The sequence below is a fragment of the Struthio camelus genome, chromosome 4, assembly GCF_040807025.1.
Source record: "Struthio camelus isolate bStrCam1 chromosome 4, bStrCam1.hap1, whole genome shotgun sequence".
In the NCBI taxonomy this organism is placed as follows: Eukaryota; Metazoa; Chordata; class Aves; order Struthioniformes; family Struthionidae; genus Struthio; species Struthio camelus.
Window position 1 is genome coordinate 69,632,422 of NC_090945.1, and position 20,647 is coordinate 69,653,068.

The 20,647-nt window shown below is 41.8% G+C and overlaps 1 protein-coding gene across 3 annotated transcripts in view; it reads left to right on the forward strand.

Annotated features, from left to right (window-relative positions):
* The first annotated feature begins 954 nt into the window (after positions 1 to 954).
* The window catches only part of LCORL (ligand dependent nuclear receptor corepressor like), an 89,290-nt gene continuing 69,597 nt past the window's right edge, over positions 955 to 20,647 (forward strand). For all 3 annotated transcript variants that reach the window (XM_068943290.1, XM_068943291.1, XM_068943289.1), the window contains exon 1: positions 955 to 1,220. In XM_068943290.1, coding sequence (XP_068799391.1) covers positions 1,064 to 1,220 — 157 coding nt within the window. In that variant the 5' untranslated portion in view covers positions 955 to 1,063. The remainder of the gene's footprint in view (positions 1,221 to 20,647) is intronic.

Genomic DNA, 20,647 nt, shown 5'->3' on the forward strand with positions numbered 1-20,647 from the left:
AGGCAGAGCATTAAATCTTTGCTCATGTCAGTGGTATCGTTGCTGGTAGTGGTACAATGGTGATCAGTTACTGTTACTCCAGTATTGTAGCTAGTTAGGAGCTGGCTACTAGGGAGGTGAAACATCTTTTTTGCTTAAGTCCAGTGGCAAGTTCTTGAATAATGGAGGGAGGAAAGGTGGGCTCGTTTTGGTTTTGTCAAGTAAGGCACAGGTTGGTAACAGTGGTGCCCTGGGGGCCGCTCCCAGCGCCGCCCTGCAGCGGAGGGAAGGAGGGATGGACGGACAGCGAAGCCGTGCTCGTCTCCCGGGCTGGCCGTGGAGGTGAGGCCGCCCAGGAGGCCCCGGCCTGCAGGCCGGGTCGGTGGTGGGACCGCGGTGCAGCGTGTGCCCGCGCGTCGCCCCTGAACCCAGAGCTGCCCGCGACCGAGGTGCGGGCTGGGAGTCGCTCCTGTGGCGCCGCGGCTAAGCTCGGATGGAGCCGTGGGAAGGACCGTCTTGGACGTCCTACGGCCGCCACCACCGGTGGGAAAGGCTGAGGCGAGGGGGGAAAGAAACGAGCCCCCCGAAATGGACTGCAACTCCCGGCATGCACTGCTGCCGCCCGCCCTTGGTGGGCCGCGGCGGGCGGCGCGCTGCCCGGCGGGATTTGTAGGCCGAGGGGCGTCCGTGGGAAGGCGGGCGGCGCGGGGACGGGGTGGGGGGGCGCTTTCCGCCCGCTTAAGGAACCGGCCCAGGGCTTCGGGCGAAGTTTTTAAGGCGGAAGGCGCAGCAGCTCGGCCGCGCCGCCTTCCTCGGGCGGGTGCGGGGGCGCCGAGGCCGCAGGCAGGCAGGCAGCGGGCGGCCGCCGCCGCCGCGGGGGACACGTGTCCGGGGCCCCGCGAGGCGGCGCGCGCTGCCCGCCCCGGATGCTGAGGGGGGCGCGCGGGCACGCGCTGGCGGGGGTGGGGTGGGGTGGGGTGGCGGTGGCGGGGGGGGGCGGGAGAGAGGTGCCGGGTGAGCGCGCGGCTCTTCTGGGTGGCGCGCGCGCTCGTATGTAAATGAGCGGGCGTGAGGTCAGAGGCAGATGGAAAAGGGAACAGACAGAATGGCCGCCGCGGCTCCCGCTCCTCCTGCCGCCGCTGCCTCCTCCTCGCAGTGCCGGAGCCCCCGCTGCACGGCGGAGCGCAGGGGAGTCCGCCGAGAACTCGACTCCTGGCGGCACCGGCTCATGCACTGTGTGGGTAAGAGAGGGGAAGGGGACAGGGGCATCCCGGCGGCGGGGCGGGGAGGGGGCGCGGAGCGGGGCTCTCCAGGGAAGCGGGCGGCGAGTCGGGGAGCGGGGTCTCCGCGGGGGGACGAGGCGAGCGGACGAGGCATCCTGCGCCCGGCTGTCTCGGAGGGGGGAGCGGGGATGGAGGAGCGGTTGCAGGGGCTTTCTTGGAGGGCGGAAGCGGGGACCGGGTCCGTGGGGCGAGCGAAGGTCCTAAGCCGCCTCCGGTGAGCGGAGGGCGGGTGGTGCGGATTCCGTTAGGGCCCCGTGATCCCTCCCTTCGCCGCCGACCTAGACCCTTTCTGGGCTCGGGTCCTTTTGTCTCGGCTTCTTGTCGTTTGCGCGATGAGTGCCGGTGGCAGCCCCCCTTCGCTCCCCCTCCATCGCGAGTGCCTGGGGGACGGGGCGGGGGGGAGACGGGGACGGGGGGAAGGGAATCCGTGTGTGTGTGTTTGTGTGTGTGCGCCTTTAAGAGGGAGCCGCTCCTGCACTGACGGTTGGGATTTGAAGTTTTCCCTCCCTCCCTCCCCCCCCTTGGAAGTTGTCATGGCGACGGCAGTTCTCCCCCTCACTCCCCCTCCCCCCCCCGGGGGGCTGCCCCGGAGGGTCTCGCGCCGTGAGGTTCCCCCGGGTCACGTGGCTGCCCCGCGCGCTCGGGGCGGGCGAGCACGGTCCTTGGCGACCGCCGCGGCGGCGCTCCCGCGCGGGAGAGCCCGGCCGCGGCACCCGGGCCGCGGCGGCGGCGGGGGAAGCCGCTCCCCGCCGGTGGGTACCTGCGCCGCCGCAGGCCTTGTTTTGCAGCCTGGCCAGTGCGGGAGAGAGCAGCGCGGCCGTTAACGACTCTGCCCTCGCTCTTCTGCCGCCTTCCTTCAGTTAGGAGGGCAGGCTGACTGTGCTGAGTGCTGGCGCTTGTTACATGCTCCGTTGAGGTGTTGCGAGCTGAGATCGGTTGTTGTTTTGGGCTTTTTTTTTTTTGGTGAATGCTTCAGTACGTAGAACTGCTTATTTTCATCGTTTCGACACAGATTTCCCTCGTTAGGGAAAGAGATTTAAAAAAAATCGATATTCAACTAGTATGTTAGTGTGCTGATCTTCCCTGATGGCTGAGCCGTGAAAACATATCTAGATGTAACTGAGAGGATAAACAGCAGTTCATTCAATGTCTTTGCGTGTGCTTGAGAAAGACTGAAGTAAGAATTAAATATTTAACAAGTAGGTATGGTTACAGGGATTTAACTTTGTCCATGTTTATTGCATTTTCGTGCATCTTCAGTAGCCTGATAGCTGCTTCATGCCTATGTGTTTCTTGTTCTTGCTATGTTGCTCCAGGAACCAGTGATGTTTTAAAACACCTGTTTCAACACCTGTGTATATGTTATGATACCTGTGTATGCTTACACAGTCTTTTTAATCCTTAAGGTTGTGATACTGGTTAGGAAGAAAATGTTCATCCATATACTCGGACATAAGTGTTCTTTTGTGGAAAGAATGCAGTTTAATAGAATGTGTGGGGAGGACTAGTTCGTTGGCATAGATGCTGTGATAAAACAGTTAAATCTGACAGACTCATGTCTCTCACAAATGGACTTTCTTGCAGTTCTGGTTTCCTCTTACTTCATGACATTTTATTTTCTAACTGCAGCTAAAATTCTGAATGTCTGCTTGACAGTTGATGACTGAAGGGACTTTCAGGTGGTAATAGTATGCCAACAGTTCTACTAAGGGAATGCAGTTACATAGCGTAACTAACACAGGGTCTGCAAAGCACTCTAATCAAGGCACTGTAAAACAGAACTTCACCATACATTGGATCCTCTGCTCAGCAGATCTGTATATTTAGCAAGCTGCTTTGAAGTTGTTTCTTGGGTTGTTTTTTCACTGAGATTTGTGAAGTGTAAAATCAGAACATAAGTAATTATGTTTTAAATTGGTTCCACTATGTTGTTACTTCATGCTCCATTTCCTATTGTATATTCCTATCTTCGAATAAAAGTTATTTAGGATATTTCTTTGCATCTCTATTATGCAAAATGCTATTAATAGAAAGGAACCCCGTATATATGATTATATTCTTCCTCCTTAGCAGATTCTAGACCTTGACTAACTATTAAACCATGACCAGTCTCAGCTGAGAGCTGTTATTTGGTGTGCCTGTTGAGCAGCCCTTATCTGTGAGAAAGTGTAAACAAAGTGGCAAGAAAGTGGGTAATCAGGATAATGGCAGAAGAGTGCTCTTACACATTTTTTTTTCTTTACTCCTTTGAAAATCTGTAGTATTAACTTCCGTAAAATAACCTCATCTATTAGCTCAAATAACTTCCGAAGTGAAAACTCTTAACTATTTTCAGTCATCAAAGTATTCCTAAGATATTTGAAGAATCAAGGTTAACGTTAACTGGAGAGTCTAGAAAATTGACCAGTTGATGGCTGAAGCAACAGTACAGGAGAGTGGGGGAAGGGAGTGGTGAATAGGAGGAATTTGGTGTAACTTTTCCTTTTTCTTTCTCCATCCTTCTCCAGAATTATACCTTTGTAGCAAAGTGAGGAAATGATGTGGTAAAGTAGTAGTCCCAAAACTTTTAAACCATCTTATCAGTCCTTAAAAAAAAAAAAAAAAAACCCTCATCATTCTACTCTTAGAAAACTCTTAATTTGTAAAAACATTAAAAAGTGATGTGGTTCTGTTGTCTGTAATTTGTCAGGCATTGTGCTAGAAGAATGAAGTAAAAAAGTCAGGGTGTGTTATATTGTTTCTGCTGACCCTTTGGATGAACTGTGTTTTGATGTCTTATTTATCATATTGATACTAAACTTGATATTTGTTTTTCTAACTTGATATTTGCATTTTTGTGGTGTAGCATCACTTGAGCAAGTCCAAACACTTTCTGTAAAGGATTCCTCATCCACTTACTTTATAGAAATGGTAAACCAAGCCAGAGAGAATCCCTCAAAGACAGTGATTGCCCAGCTTGAGGCTCATAGGCAGCAGATTGTTCATATCCACAACAACAAGATAGGAATAATAATTGTCTTCAGTGCCCTGTTTACCTGGGGATCAGTGAAGGTAAGGGACCTCTGTGCGAAGGGTTTTACTTCTGCTGTGTGGTGTATTTTGTGTGTGGGGTATGGAGGGGTTTTTTGTTTTTGGTCAAAACCTGCTAGCAAACTCGGATACTTGTATGGCCTTAAGAATTAAAAGCTTGGTCCTTTTGCCAACCTATTATGTTAATTAGTGACCTGCAAAATATGACTTGAAGTGCCAAGACAAAATGTTCATATATTTAAAGAGTTTGAGAGAGAAGCAGTGATAAAATTCTGAGTTGCTGAGAACTGTTACTTGATATGTAAACATATTTGAAGGCTTCATGCTATATTTGAATACTTAATTAGGATTTTTGTGAATATATCCCATTCAGTACAAAAAAACCATTCAGGTGGTAAGCTTTGTGTGCATTATGTTAGCACTAACATTCCTAAGATGCCTAGGGTCCAGCTTATGGATGTGTCTTAATCCCTAGGACCTAGCTTTCACATGACTCTGATAAGAATTTAAAAACTAGATGCTCTTTGAAGTCATCTGAAGAGCTTGATTCTGTAGGAGTTCTTACAGCATGCATGATAGGTGCTAACAAGTACTGTTTACAGCAGGACTCACTGGTACATTTTGTCCTAGGTACTATCTTTGTTACTTCACTAACAGCAACAGCGTACTCTAATTCTAGACTGTGTTTATGAGAAAGTGTGTAAAAGCTCAGGGTTGAAGTACCTACCTTTCCAGCAACCAAGTTGCACAGTCTTTTAAATCTCAAGGTATTTTAGAGAATGAGTTTCTGAATAGCTAATAATAGTGATGCTTTTTGATTAAAACTTTACAATTTAATTTGTTAAATGCATCCACTGAATTGAAAGGCTTCGGTGGTATGGAGCTGTAAAAAGTCTAGCTTCGTACTCTGGTCAGCCTTAAGAAGCAGCATTTGTGTGATCTGGCAGTGTTCTTCCAAACAGACCAATTTGTCTGAACTTTACAGGTAGAGTATTCTCAAACGCATTGAGTCCTTACAACTTTCATGAAATGAACACAGAGGAGACTGTTAGTAAATGCCCGGGCACAAAAAGTCTTCAGTGTGAACTGACGCTTCTTATTATACTAGCAGGATGTCCTATGAGCAAAGACTCGTACAGCACCTCGAGACTTTTTAATGGAAAGTGCAGATAACTCATCTGAGTTGAAATTTTCTTGCTAGGGCTTTGCATTGTGTTGAAGTAGTTTCAAAAGTAGTTTGCATTGTGTTGAAGTAGTTTCAAAAAGATTTAAATAACAGCTACTTTTTTAAAAAAAGTAAATGCATCAATTCTTGTTGGTGGGTGATTAGGGGTTCTTTTGGGTTTTGTGGGTTTTTAGAAGTTTTAATTTTTTTTTTTTTTTTTGGCGTGAGGACATCCATTTGGCAGGAAGTAGCCTTGGTATTGCTTTCTTGTGAAAATTCAAATGTGATCAAAATTAAAATCTGTTTTTTCTATGCTTATGGAATCATCTTCTTTTCTCTTGATGTCACTTTTCTGGCTTTTTTTCCTCTAAACTAGAACAAACAGGTATGTCTAGTTCTCTGTTTTGACAGATCTAGACTTTGGGTTTTCATATAATGGCAATCTGTGCTTTTGCTCTATTTTTGTAGAGGATTGCTCTAAAACTGTGGGCTAACTTTGAAAATACTTTATCTTCTGCTCCAGCTTGCTGTTCTTGAACGAGTTATCCCTCAAGTTCACTTGCCAGGAAAAGAATTCACACAAAACAAAAGATTTATATCTACTGCATTTGGTATCACCCCCACGCTTGCAGCATTCCTGTGTTAATTGCTTCATATCTTTATTCCCACAATATGCACAAGTTTTTTCACTTCCACTGTGACTGCACTGCAGCAGGTTACTGTAATTTTTTTTGTAATGCCACTGCAGTTATAGAGAATGTCCTGTAGCTGCCACAGTGCTAGTGGCAGAGCTAGTTATTTCACTTTAAATCTATAATGCTCTTGCCTGTCTTCCAATGATTGCTTTGGTGGCTCAGTGCTTTATTACCTCTCAAGCAGCTAACAGACTGTATGCAAGAATGATCTGAAAATGATGCTCACTTTGAACTGTTTTTGCCTCCCTGGCACTTCAACTTGTTAGAATAGCAAGCAAGCTTACTATGGCCATAGTATGATCATGCAATATGATGAGCAGTAATATTGGTTTAAGGTATTCCTGTGCTGCTGCTATGCTTTGAGTTGCAGTATGAAACTCTTGGTGTGACTCCAGTGTGAAAGAGATCATGGAAGTAATCTTAGTGTTACTACAAGTATAACGCTGTTGGGAAGAGGAACAGGAATTAAATCTGGATCAGAGTCACAGCACAGGCTCTTGATGTGACACAAGCAGTCCTTGATGCAGTGGGGGAAGATGGCATCCTGGAGGGGGAATAGCTTAAACTGGTGTTGCAGAAGCTGATATTAAAGCCAGTATTATTGCCGAACATATATTATGAAACCACAGTTTTGGAGAAAAGTGTTGTCCCACATCATCAAGTCTAATGTAACTGTTATCAGAATGGAGAAATCAGTCTTGACAGTATGCTCCTTCTGTTCATATGCTTACATCAGCACTCATCAGACTCCTCTCTGATCTGCTTCAACTCGGTAACTACTCAGTTGGCTCTTTGTTGTTGAGGAGTTAGTGGATTGCAAAATAATCTGACTGATTCTAGCGTTAGTGCAAGGAAAGGGATGAGATGCATGGCAGGAACACAATGAACGATTGCAGAAATATAAGCCCTCAAACTGTTTTAGCTGCCTTTGGCACTTTTGCCTGACAGGAGTGGAATACCATGCTACACATACAATTCTTATTTCCCTTGAACTGGCTTGGTAAAGAAAACGGGGGAAAAATAGTCAGGCTAGTGCATATATATATGTCACTGGAAGTTGCTGCAGCCTAGCATATTGGCCCTCTTAAGGTCAAAAGAGAAAATGCGTAGGGTTTGTTTTGTTTGTCTTGATATCATCTTTGCTTCAAATATGTAGTGTTAAAAAAAAACTTATTTTCGGTGTTCTCTCACAATCCTTTTTATCTCACCAGCTCCTCTCTCAAGAACTAGTAATGGCCTACTGCTCTCAAAGTGTTTTTGAAGGGTTATCTTATGTTTATGTCTATATTTGAATCTTGAAAGAATTTTTTACTGAAAGTAGTGCAGGAAAAAGTAGAGTAATAGTGCACAGAGACTTAGTTTAAAAAGGGGGGGGAAATCTGTTTGTCTAGCAGTTAGAGTTCACTGATACCTTGGGAATCTGCAATTGTAAGGATGTATGGACAAATTGAACAAATCCATGGACCATGCAGGATGCAAGGAAAGTTTTGAGCGAGTTCTTTGTTCTCAGAATAGAAATTTGTTGCGGAGTGTACAAATGGATGTACACGTTTTCAGTTGTGTGCATAAAACTTGTTATTTTTTGGGTGCTCACTGTGTCTGCATATTAGTATATGATAGAAGCTGTTCAAGTTTTAAGTTTTTTCATGAGCTAATGTAACTTCTGTTAGTTGGGCATAGCTTGAAGTTTCTCACTGTACCTTCTCACATGATAGCTGTTTACTTTTTATTTGACTGACAGTGAGCTGAGAAACAGTCTTTCTTCATTGTAGGCACTTAAGGTGTTACTTAAGCTGGAACTTCTGTCCACCAGAAGAAGTGGAGTTGAGATGTTTGTTGTTGCAACTCGCTCTCCGTTATTCCCTTGAGTTGGCCCTGCGTAACTCTGTGCTAACCATAGAAATGAATAACTTTGATGCCTGACACAATGCCGTGCAGTTTTCCATTCTGAATGTGCTATATCTTAATGATCCCAGTAGACTGGCATGAACATTCATTCATTGAACTGCCCAAACAAACTGGATTGTAAAACTAATTAGCTTAAAACTAACCTGGAAAACAGGAGGGGAAAGGTAGCAGGAGGAAGAACAGGAAAGAAAAGGTCAGGTCTAGTCTAACTTGGGTCAGTTTCCTAATCAGGTTTACTACACACTAGCTTTTTCTCTTGCTGAGTTGAGGTATAAGCTGCTTCACTGAACAAGGCTGTTTCTTTTAGTAACTCTGTCTCTTCTAGCAACGGTTTTTTGTAGGTACAAAGTGAGCTGAAAACCAAGTTGGCTGAACAGGATCCTAGTCAGCAAGATTACATGTTACTGTAATCTTGTCAGTAATAAATGTTTCCAATTATTCTTCTCTTGCAGTGAAACCTGCAGTGATCCAGCAGTGAACTATTTTTCTGTTTTAAGTTATTCTCAGGGCCTGCTATGGTGTTCTTGGGTGTGTGGCTTCTGGGGTTGTTTTGTTTATTTTTTGGGGTGGGGGGATGTGTGTGTGGCCTGGGTTTTCTATTAGCTGAGTCTCCTGAACTGGCTTGCTATGGTAATAAGCAGTAGTAGTTGTGTAAGGGAACATGTCATGTTGATCAATTTATTAGATCCATTTATGCCACTAAAGAGCTGTATACCAGCTACCAGCAAGTAGGCAGGACTTGTACTGCCTAAAGCTGGAACAGGAAAAAAAATTAGTACCTGTACCTCTTCCGCTTCTCCCCCCCCCCCCCCCTTTTTTTTTTCTTAGCTATATTATGAGTGTTTTGAGTAGTTACAGTGGATCAATGGATCCCTTTTTCTTGAATGAGGCTGAAGTATCACGGCTTTAAACAAAGTGCTTGTTTTAACCTTTAGAATTCAATGTATTTATGTAAAGTATAGAGGTCAGCCAGAGCTTTAAAGACTTCACTAACTTAAAATTCATTATGCTAGTTAGGACCGCTTCTCTTTCATGTTACTCTTGAACCTTGTTCTCCTCTTTGTGTTTGGAGGGAACTTTGATAAAATGGGTTGAAACATTGATAGAGGGAGCAGAACTGAATTTGTGTGATTAGCATCTCTGATATCAAACTTCTGAGAAATGGGAGGGAGTTATAAATTTAGCTACCATATATATTCTGGAAGGTACTGAAGGAGTGCTAACTAATTCAATATATTTTAAAAAGTTTTTTGAGGGCATAAAGCTATTATGTGATGTATCTTTTTGTCATTATTAATCTACCACTTTATTCTTCCATCTGCTAAAGGCATGGAAAAGCCAGGAAGAAGGTGGAGGAGACTAGGGAAGACTTGATGGTAATGGCTCATCTATTTGAGACCATAAGGGGCATAGATGTGTGGCAAAGTGTAGGGAACTCTTGATGCATTTATGTAGGTTCAGAGGTAGAAGTGCAATTCCTTTTTATGGGGTGTGATCAAGTGAACATAACTTTTTGAATCAAAGACCTGTGCTTCGGGTTGTCCTTTTTGTTGTTGTTTCCACTTTTGGCACAGACCTGGTACCTGTGTTATTTCTTAAGAAGCTGGATTAGACTCTTCTTAGATGTTTTATTCTGCCTAAAATTCTTCTGACCTCTCAGCTAATGCTTTTAATTGCTTTGAGTTTTCAACATCCATCCAGACCTGCATCACCATAGCACCACGTAGTTATTGTTGGAGTGAGAGTTAGGCAAATGTCACTAGATGTGAATATATATAGATATGTCTGTATCTTAATTAAAGGCTAGTTAAAATCCTATATATGAATAATAGTTCTCATCATCATAATTCTGCTGCTTTATAAACTAGCTTGAGTGCATTTCCAGTCCGCTGAGCCACAAATAGGTCAGAGCGCAGTAATTGGTAATTAGACTGAAGTTGAATATGCTGCTGCTTTTTGTAACTCCTGTTAAGAAGCTTTGCAGGTCATACTTAAGTTTTAAAACTTAAATTTTAAAAAAAGCACTAACAATTTTATAGTGCCAGGTTACTGTACTGCTGGTGCAAGACTGCTCAACACTTTATGGTTAATGATTAACTACTATTGCTGCCATATGTAATGCTGATTACAGAAAACTACTTTAAATGACTCCAATTTGTGATTGTAGCTGTCAGGTTAGCTGACAATAGCAGAGGGTATGCCACAACAAGGGCCACTTTAGAGGAAGTCAAATCTTCACATTTAGTGTAGCCAATAAACTCCCTAATCTGGGAGGGGGAGGGATTAGCAGATGGCTACTGCTTTATGACCTGTAGGTTGGATGCAGGTCATTCTGGTGTTAGCCCTCTGATGCAGGAAAGAAAAAACAGATCTACTTAGGATCTACTACTGCATTAGAGTGCTCTGTATAAAGGCTCTAGTGCCAACTATGCCCAATCCAGTCTGCAAAGTTTGCTTTACTACCAGCTGAATAATGCTGTGACAGTGGACTTCCCTTTGATTCTAATTCATACTCTTTCATTCTCCTTATTTCACCTAAACCACCCTATATTTCCATCCTTCAAACTTCACAAGCAGTCATTTCCTATCTTTGAGTCTTTCTTAAAGCTTCCCATTTGTTTACTTCCATACCTTTCCTTTTTTTTATTGTCAGTGACTAAAGCCATTCTGACAGCTCTCCATCTGCCTCTTTGTTACAAAGAGTCTTCTCTCAGCTTTTATTTTTCTTGTGTGTTTATATCTCAAGTGCCCCCGAAAACCATGTTCACCCACGTAAATTATACCGTCCATCTCTCAGTCCAAGAGACTTCTGTGATATTATCTTTCCCAAAGTGTCTAATCTCCTCTGTTTTTCATTTATGCGTTGCTGCTAGATATCCCTTCTTCTGATGCTTGAGGGAAAGGAATGTGATCCTTTATACCACCTTATTCTAGAATAATTCTCTTGTAATCCTCCCAGGTCAAGAAGTCTGCTCCCCTGTTGTCAAAAACTTCAAAATGGCTACAGACCAGTTATGTGGAAGGACTTGATTTTTGGTTCTAATCCTTCTTTTTCAGAAATGTTTCCAAAACTCACTCAGGCTAGAAATTCTAACACTTCTAACCAAATTTTATCCCCAGTTTATATATATTCTGGCAACTTTGTCATTTAGGGTTTTTCCTTGTTTTATTTTCTGTTATTTATTCCTATTTAGATATTCTCTCCCATTTAACATAGCAAAAACATGGTGTTACTGAGTAATGAGTAGTAATGACTCCAATCCGAATGAGTGGATTTGAATTTAAACAATTAGTTCAAAGACAGGTGAAAAAATGTTGCTATAAAAATACAAGCCAGTGCAGGCCGTTAGTACCTGATACTGTTGAATGCTAACTGTATGCTCTATAGTACAATCCCAGGGTAGTCCCTGCAGCTGTAGTAAGTTCTCTGTTCTTGTGATCTGTTTGAGTAGTCTTTCCTTTGCTCCTGTTCCAGTTTGAATGGATTCTACAGTGTCATTCTAAATAGTATTTCAAATATAGTCAGGACCATGTTCAACGGAAATCAGAATAATCAGTCTCTGTATCATCAGATCAGGGCAAACATCTGTTTAGTTTAGGACCTTTTGTCTGCAGCCACTGGTGAAAACTTAGGAGGAAAAAAAAAAAAAAAGATTAATGCATAGTATTTCTGAAATATTTCCAGCTTTTTTGGTTTTTTGGTTTTTTTTTTTTTTTTTTTTGGTTAAGAAGTTTGACTATTTAGGGAGTTTTGCCTTAAGGAAGAGGTTCAGGAAGCTTCATTTCAAAGCTCTGCTGATTTAGGTGGTCTTGCACCTTTTTCTGTTAATGCCTGCGTTTTAAAAGTTATTCAGAAATGGTGTATAGTGTTCTTGTGATCTAACAGGAAAGCAGGTCCCTCTCTGTCAAAGTAATGTCAGCTATTGAACTCTTAGTGGGTTCTTTACTAGTCTCTGGGTATATGCTCTTGAACTTCATATTATTAGATAGCCATGTGACATTTAATCTCGCATCTTTGAGGCCTCCGTCTTCTGTGCTGATAGAATCAGTAACAACTTCAGTATAGTAATTTCATTAATGTTCTCGTATGTTTTTAGGTTGATGTTTAACAAGTTAAATGACAGAAATTTACTCTCAAGGAAATTTGCCAGTAACCCTCCTCCAGGCTGAGGCATCTCCTTTCAGCATTACTTGGCCTTTTCCTCCTTGTTTTTGTCCGTTCTATACCCATCTTACATGTGTTGTGCAAATTTCCATTAGGCTTGACATAATTTTGTCTTTTAGATGCTAATTCATATATCTGTCCTAGCTCTCTGATTTATACAGTGTAGGCACTTGAGACCAAAGGTATTTTTGCTGTAGCAGTGTTCATTAGGTGCACTCGGGGTTCAAAACATGCTGAAAACACGTACTCCTTCCCTTCCACATCATCAGGTCCTCTCTGTTGTCTAATAGTGGAGCTGAGAAATGTGAGTTGGTTTTTGTTTTGGCCCTTCAGCTTTTCAGCTATGATCTTCAGCTAGGTCACAGAACGGTGGAGGTTGGAAGGGACCTCTGGAGATCATTTAGTCCAACCCCACTGCTCAAGCAGGTTGCCTGGGACCCTCTACAAATGGCTTTTGAGAATCTCCAAGGATGGAGACTCTTCAGCCTCTTTGGACATCCTGTTCCAGTGTTCAGTCACCCTCACAGTAAGAAAGTTTCTTCTTATGTTCAGATGGAACTTGTGTGTTTCAGTTTGTGCCTGTTGCCGCTTGTCCTGTCACTGGGTGCCACTGAGAAGTCTGGCCCCATCCTCTTCACACTCTCCCTTCAGACATTTAAGTGCTTTGATAAGGTCCCCCATCAGTCTTCTCTTCTCCAACCTAAACAGTTTCATCTTTCTCAGCCTTTCTTCATACGAGAGATGCTCCAGTCCCTTAAATCTTAGTAGCCCTTTGCTGGACTTGCTCCAATAGCTCCATAATCTCTCTTATATGGGGGTGCCCAGCACTGGGGGTGCCCAGCACTGGACACAGTACTCCAGGTTGGTAAGCATGATTTCCCCTTTGTGAATCCATGCTGACTACTCCTAATCACCTTCTTATCCTTCATATGCTTGTAAATGGTGTCCAGGATTAGCTGCTCCATCACCTTTCCAGGGATTAAGGTGAGGCTGACTGGCCTATGGTTCCCTGGGTCCTCCTTCTTGCCCTTTTTGAAGACTGGAGTGACATTTACTTTCTTCCAGTCTTCAGGCATCTCTCCTGATTGCCATAACCTTTCAAAGATGATTGAGAGTGGCCTTTCAATGGCATCAGCTGGCTCCCTCAGCACTTGTGGGTGCATCCCATCAGGGCCCATGAACTTGTGTATGTCCAGTTTGCTTAAGTGATCCTTACTTTAGTTTATTTTAACCTCCTACTGCTTTTGAACAAATATTTGATCTTAGCCTTTTCTGTTGGGATGCCAAGTGTTATACCTTCTCTGAGAGAATTTCTTCATCGAGGCCATCAAATTGGTCAGGGTATATTGGAAAGTATTATGTATTTCCTTTCTGTGCTCCTGTCAGCATCTGCTGGCTCCTAAATGAATGCGTTCTGCTCCAAAGAAGTGGACTGTAATAGGAAATGCTCCCTTTGTACTTTAGGCTTCAGAAGTTCCTGTCTTGAAATGTTGGAAATGTCTGGAGTGCTCTGAGTTTAGTGATGATGTGAAGAATTGCACTTCAACAGTGTGTCCCAGAATCAACTTGTGTGCAGTTCTTGAAAACAATGGTAAATTACTTGAGTCCAAGAGACTTCTCCACTTACTATTTCACATCTTCACTTCTCCTGAGCAGGGTACCATTATATCATTATTATTTTTAAAACCAGGGCTTCTTGGGTATTCAGGGTTGGCTTTTTTTCTAGGCTACTGTTTCTTGCTAAGAAGCTCTGGTGGCAAGGAGGAGCTCTGAGGTATAAAATGTTTGAATTTAGACCTCAGCGATAATTCCTACTTCGGTGCTAGTTACTTCAGCAATATACTGTGCATTACAAAAACATCCCTAGTATGACATTCTCTTAGTGTGTTGGATTTTGTGTGTGTGATGGAGAAGAAAGCTCTATAGAGCCTCAGAGCAGGATTTCTACTGCCAGTTTTCTCTAGCTCAGTCTGCATGGTGCAGAAAATCAGTATATCCTTCAAGAAAGAGAAGACTTGGTACAAGGAACAAAGACGACCAGAAGCACCAGAAAATTCTTTCTAGGAAATGAAAGAGGAGGAAGCTATTGATCTCTTCCACCATTTATGCCAAGCACACTGTTTTGATTATGCAGCACCATGGTTTTGCTGGTAGACTGACTTCATTTTACAACCTTTTTGCCTATTCTGTTTGTCACCTCTGTCCTCACATTCAGTGAAGTTTGTGTTCCTGGAACTTTTTAAGATTCTGATGCCAGCAGAACAGCTTTTTTCTAGAGTTTATGGAGTTTTTTAGAGTTTGGGCTACTAACCAAGAATTTAAGCGTCTCGCTGGAGAGTTCACATTAACATTTGTAGGATTTACAGACTGTTTGTAAATGTAGTCAACCACCGCAACAGCTTTTTACCATCACAGAATGCTTTTGAAGAAGCATTTATCTGTAAATTCGGGGACCGTGGATTTCTTATTTAACTTGTCAACACTTTCTGTAGTGATACGGAGGGAGAAAGCTGGAAGAGAAACCTTAACTTTGGTGTGCCGCGAGGAAACGAGTGTATTTAGTGTGTAGTATTTCTTCTGTCCGTTACTAAAATTTATGTTCTTACTTGCTGAATGTCTCAACTTTAAGAATACTTGTCCACTGACTCGGGGAGCAGGTTTGCTGGTCTGAGCCTAGCTTTATGTGAGGACTTTATTATGTGCAGCAAACGGAGAGAGTGTTCTGAGGGCTGGTATTTGCAGTGACTTGAAGTCATTTCTGGCTCTTTTGTATTTTGAGGTGATCAGGGCATCTTGTGCGAATCCCTCTTCTGAGGGATCAAATCATTTTGAGAAAACTGATATCAACTAACCTCTTAGGCTATAGAGCTACTACTTGTTTTATCAAGGACTTCTATCCGTTTCCTAAGTAGGAGCAGCAGATTGCTCACTTCGTCAGCTTCAGTCGATCACCACAGCAGCTTTTTGCTGTCACAAACTCGGAAGAGCCGGAGCAGCGTTTTCTACTGTTGCCTGTGACTGCTCGAAGAGACTTCGAAGGTGCACTTGGAGAGTTGTAAGCTGATCCTTTCTTTCTGTGTGGCATTGTACTTCTCCCCAACAAGAGGGAAGTCTCTTTAACAGCTAGCTGACCTGATGCTGACCAATTCTAAACTGGAAATGAGAGAGCCTTGTTAGTAGTACATCTGTATGGTACTCTGCCATTTTCGCTTCCTTTTTTTTTTTTACCCTTGCAGATCAGGAATAAAAGCTGCATTCCTCTTCACGTGGGGTATGAGTAACTTTGACATACAAGACTGATCAAGAAATCTGGTACTTGGTAAGTTCTGTCATATGGCATTGGCAGAACTCTGGAATGGAGATTTATCTGTTTCCTGCAGGAGTTTTCTTCTTACTTGAAATAAAAATTGTGTTCATACCTTTCTTCAAGAAATCTTACTCCTCTGTATTCTTGACCTTGTAGTTCAGCTGGCTTCCCTGAGTGGTTTCTATTGTCTTTCTAAATTGTTTCATGTGGGGTGGGGAGGGAACAGAATCCTACTTGCAGATCAGCTCAAGGTAGTGAAGCGTTTCTACTTTGTCTTGTGACTTTTTGGAAGCAATAGGATATGGCTCTCTTGGATCAGGAAACGCACTAGGTTATAAATGGAATAGTGAAATCTGAAGATTCTGCCTTTCCCATTTCTCTTAAATTCATGGCCTTCCAGACCTTTTTGGGGCTGGATGGGGAGAAGCTGCGTAAACGGAGTATAGGATTTGCAATGAAGTTGTTGTACTGAGGAGACAAATAGGTCCGTAACTTTTCTAAACAGTATAAAATGAAGAGGTATCTATTTATTTGTTGTTGTTGTTTAAAAGACTCCTAAATTTAGGGCTCAATTTAGGATCAATGTTTTTCTCTAGAAATAATTTTTGCAAAGGAAGATATAGTGCTGGAATACAGGAGGAATGGGTTGTTTCTGAGTCAGGATAGCCTGCTATATTTAAACCTGTCAGTCTTGTGCAGGAGCTCTTGTCTATATCTCCCTGTGATTAGAGTATTTAGAGTCCTGCCACCAGGTACCTGAAATATGAAGGAAACATAGCTGGTTTTTCTCTGTGGTTCCCCCCTCCCCCCATCCCCCCCCCCCAATTTAGGTTGGACAGTTGCTAATTATGTGGGTTTTATAGAATGTAATCAGAAGTTATTTACAGCTATTTACAGTTATTTACAGCTAATTACAGTTAATTATTAATAGCTAATAATTTTATTGCAGAATCTTTCAGTAAATTCTCTGAAGAAGTATATGGCTTCATTTTGGAACAATATGAATTCTCTTCCACGACAGATGCAAGTCTGAGTCTGGCACTTTGAATCTGGCCTTTTGATGTTTTGTCTTGTGCCATTTAATGATTGGGTAAAAATTGATCAGAAGTTTGTACAGGTGTTTGCTGATGACTTTAAAAATGATTTGTTGAAGTGTGTCCAATGCTAAAAGCAAAAACAAGAGACTAATTCATTTTTCCTGTTCTTCTATTTGACATCTATTATCTGATAAAGAGTGCCTAACGTGAGGCTAAGGTTTGCCTTAAGTCTTTTGTTTTCATAGTTCTTCTTTTTCAATCTCCAGTGGGAAATGGGGAAATCCAGCCCTTTAATCAAATACTAAATGATTAAAAACTTATATACATGAGTACACATTCCTCTTAGCCATATTATGCAAGATCAACAGAAATAACTGCACCCCTAAGATGCAAGTTGCAGGTTGATTGTCTACGACATGTAATTTGAGATATAGTACCTACTTACCTTGAGGAATGTAATCCTTTGTTGCATGGACTTAGCATGTTTAAGAACAGATTTCAAATCACAGTGTAGCTGAGTTTAGGATTCTTCCAATCCAGCTAAAATATTTAAAGCAGTTCATGTTTCAATCTTGAATTCCACGAAAGAAATCTTAAAGAGAAGAAGTGTGGTTAATATTTTTTCCTTCAAGAAAAGGCACAGGTATAAGCGACTCATTCTTGTTGATCTAATTGACAGTGCCAGCTTTGGTTTGTGTCTCACGTGCTGAACCAAATGCTGGTAGCATGTCTGACTCTTTTAAGCAGTCATTCATAAAATAAGCCATGTATTTCCACTTTTAACCTAAAATTTAAGTATCATAAAATGCAGAAAAATAAACTTTTCTAAAAACTATCAAATTAACTGTCAGCTTAAAAGGTATGCTGCATTTGTCTCCTGATAAAGCTGTGGTATGTTCAAGCTTATTAAAAATAATTTTTGATAAACTGTTTCAGAGTTTGTATGTGTTAATGACATGTTTGGAAATAAATACTTTTAAGAGCGTAGCATTAATAAAGGATAGTCATGTAAAGAGATGATGACTGGGATGTAACAGCTTCAGTTTATTTATGGGATTGATAGTTTGCTTTAGTTACTAAGTGATGTTTTGGCATCTGCATACCAAGATGCCTTTGATCCTTTAGCTTTGGTAGATGTGGAGTAAGTATCATTGATTTCAATGGACTGCCATATGAGTGCAGTCTAGTTGCAGGATTGAAATCCTGCAACTGTTTTATAATGGGAAAAAAACAAATGTTCCCTCTCAATATGAGGGAGTCAGATCTACTGGGAGATAGGAATGGTTTCTCTTACCACATCATTTCAGAAACAACTTGCATTTGGGGGGGAAAAGACAAGCTGTTTAAATAGGGCTGAAATGGTAATTTAAAAAAAAAATCTGAAAATTCTCATGAATTAGAAACTTGATGTCATAGGAAAGTCCATTTTCTTGTTAAAATTGTCAGGCATCAGTTGCATGGAATGCTTCTGAAAGCTTGCAGGATCCTAAGCTTCAGTTTCTCAAAAGCTCATCAGGCTTGGAATGTTTTGAATTAAATATTTTTTTGGCTCAGGGAACTGGCATTTTCTGATAACTGTATTTACTCCAACAGCTTCTAGCCAGCTCCCCTTCCTTAGCAGAAGGCTTCGTATTCTTTAATTCTGATAATCCAGGAAGCATGCCAGACCTATTTATTCATTAGTTTACTGCTAGACTTCTTCCCAGATGCTGGTAAGATCGGTGGCACTGCGTAGTGGTAAAGTGACGTTGTGACCTACTTATTGTTACAGACTTGCTTGTGGACTTCACTTTTCTATGAAGAATAAATGAACATCTAATTAGATCTTCATGAAGAAAAGAAGCCTTTGCCTAGCAATCCTGAGCTTTTTAGGTAAAATAGGTGGACTTTTCAGTCCTTTCTGTACCCTAAAATCATGATTAAAGAAATGCATGGTTTACAGAAGAGACAATTGCTTCTATGTTTTAGTCTTGGGAATAACTTTCCTCATATTGTATGAGGACATAATCAAGCATTTTTCCAAGATGGATGGTATCGTATTTACACTGATTTATTCTATCTAGATTTTCTTCTCTAAGGGTACAGACTATAAACTTGTAACCAGCCCAAATTGTCACCAGCGCCATTCAGAGCAACATTTGGTATCAAGATACCATTTTGAACAAAGTAGTGTTTTGAACATAAGAAAGGAGGTAGGGTAAACTTTAGTGGCTGAAGAATTTCTAATCAACACTCATGTGAAATATACTTAAGGTCCCTTGGAGCCATTAGCAGCCTGTGGTCAATTCCATGTTCTGCTGCAGGGCTGACCACCACTCGTTGGGTCTCATTAAGCTGAACACAGAGACAGAAATGGCAATAGACAGTTCAGCCAAATATAGGTCTCTCCTGTAAGGACGTCTTTCTAGGGCATATCTGAGGTCACTGTAGTAGGGGCCGGATGCATCTTGTAGTGATTTATTCAGACTTGAATTTGATCATCTTTGTTCCTGAGTTTTCTAACTGCTATCAAGGAATGAAACTATAATTTGTGAAAGTATTCTGCCTGTTACGTAAAAAAGAAGAATGTTTTCTGCTTCAATGCTGATCACCATAAGCAGTGACAGAAAGCCATGCTCTCTTCATTGGCTTGCAGATACATAAAGTATAGCTTAATCTTGATGTCCAGTAAGATGCATACTAACTCCATATGAAGATAACTTCCCTGTGTGACAGGTGGGATTATACCATTGTTCAAAGAAAGAATTTTTTGGAGAAAGTGGGAATTAAATTCTACTAATTGTCACTTAAGAAGCAATTTCCTTTTCCCTTACCCACAGTGAAGTCTGTCATATCTCAAGTGTCTTGCTTATGTTTCTCAAATTATAAATAATGCACAAATCTCACTAAATATCTTGCTGCCATTTTAGATATTAAACCTAACTTTATTTTTAACTGGAAACCACAGTAAAAGGTATCGTAGCCCCCCATTATTTACAAGGCCACAAGGGCACTACTTACTGGCCTAGAAGATTACTTTGGAGTGTGGAGATGCTTTGTTTTTTATTGAATCTCATCTTTGTTACTGTGATTTACAAGCAACTGAAAAGTTGACATAATCTCTGACTTGATGCTATTTTTGATCTTTACTTAACCTAAAAATCTTAATGTTTCTGTCAGCTGCCACACTTTTTTTTAAGATAGATGAACAACTGAAGTGGGAGGGGGCAGGGAGCAGGATATTTCCTCTTTTTGTTTTGCCTCTGAGGTATGGCCAGTATCAGTCCCGTGGCACTGGAGGATTATTACGTCTTTCTGTTTTATTGAACTGCTTAATGGACTAACTGGCTCTTTTGTTGTATATACTCCTCTTGAAAGCTATATGCTTTTGCCATCTGTAGCTCCTGAAGATAGCACCACGCGGAGGGTTGAAGCAAGGATTTCTATTCTAACTTAAAAATAGCCTGTTAAAACTGGAATTGTTCTATAGTCCCATTTCACATCTCATTGTATAAATTCTGGTCACCTAATCGCTCTTTGTGGGCAGCAGCAGCAGTGTCTTCAACTAGATTAATTTTTGGAGTCGAGATTTGCATTGCAGGAGGACAAATATCTTTTTTAGCTATGGTTCTGAACTTGTGCTGGAGTCTAAATAGAGGATTTCCTCCCTTTCACATTGGAATCTCTGGTATGTTGGTTCCTGTTTGCTCAGGGATCTGAATCAATACAGTAAAGAAAATGAGAGTGTATTGAGGTAAATGTTTTGGAACTTCCTACTCTGAATACTTTTTTTGATACTGTAGGCAAAAAAGTAGATACGAGTCGGATGAGTATTCTTATATAACCCCCTCCCTACCCCATCCCCTGTGTGAGAGCTATCCTAAATTATATCCCAAGTATGTTCCCCACAAGGAAAATGCACTATTTCTTAACTGAGAGTCTGTGTCCAGAATTTTGTCAAATAATGAGTTTTACTGCATAGATGTCCTGTAGTAACATTACAGATTGGAGGAAAAATATCTAAATAAGTATCTTTACTTCTGTTGTCATGCTCTAGATCTTGGATATTATGCCCAGCAAGCTACCTTATTTTTTGTTG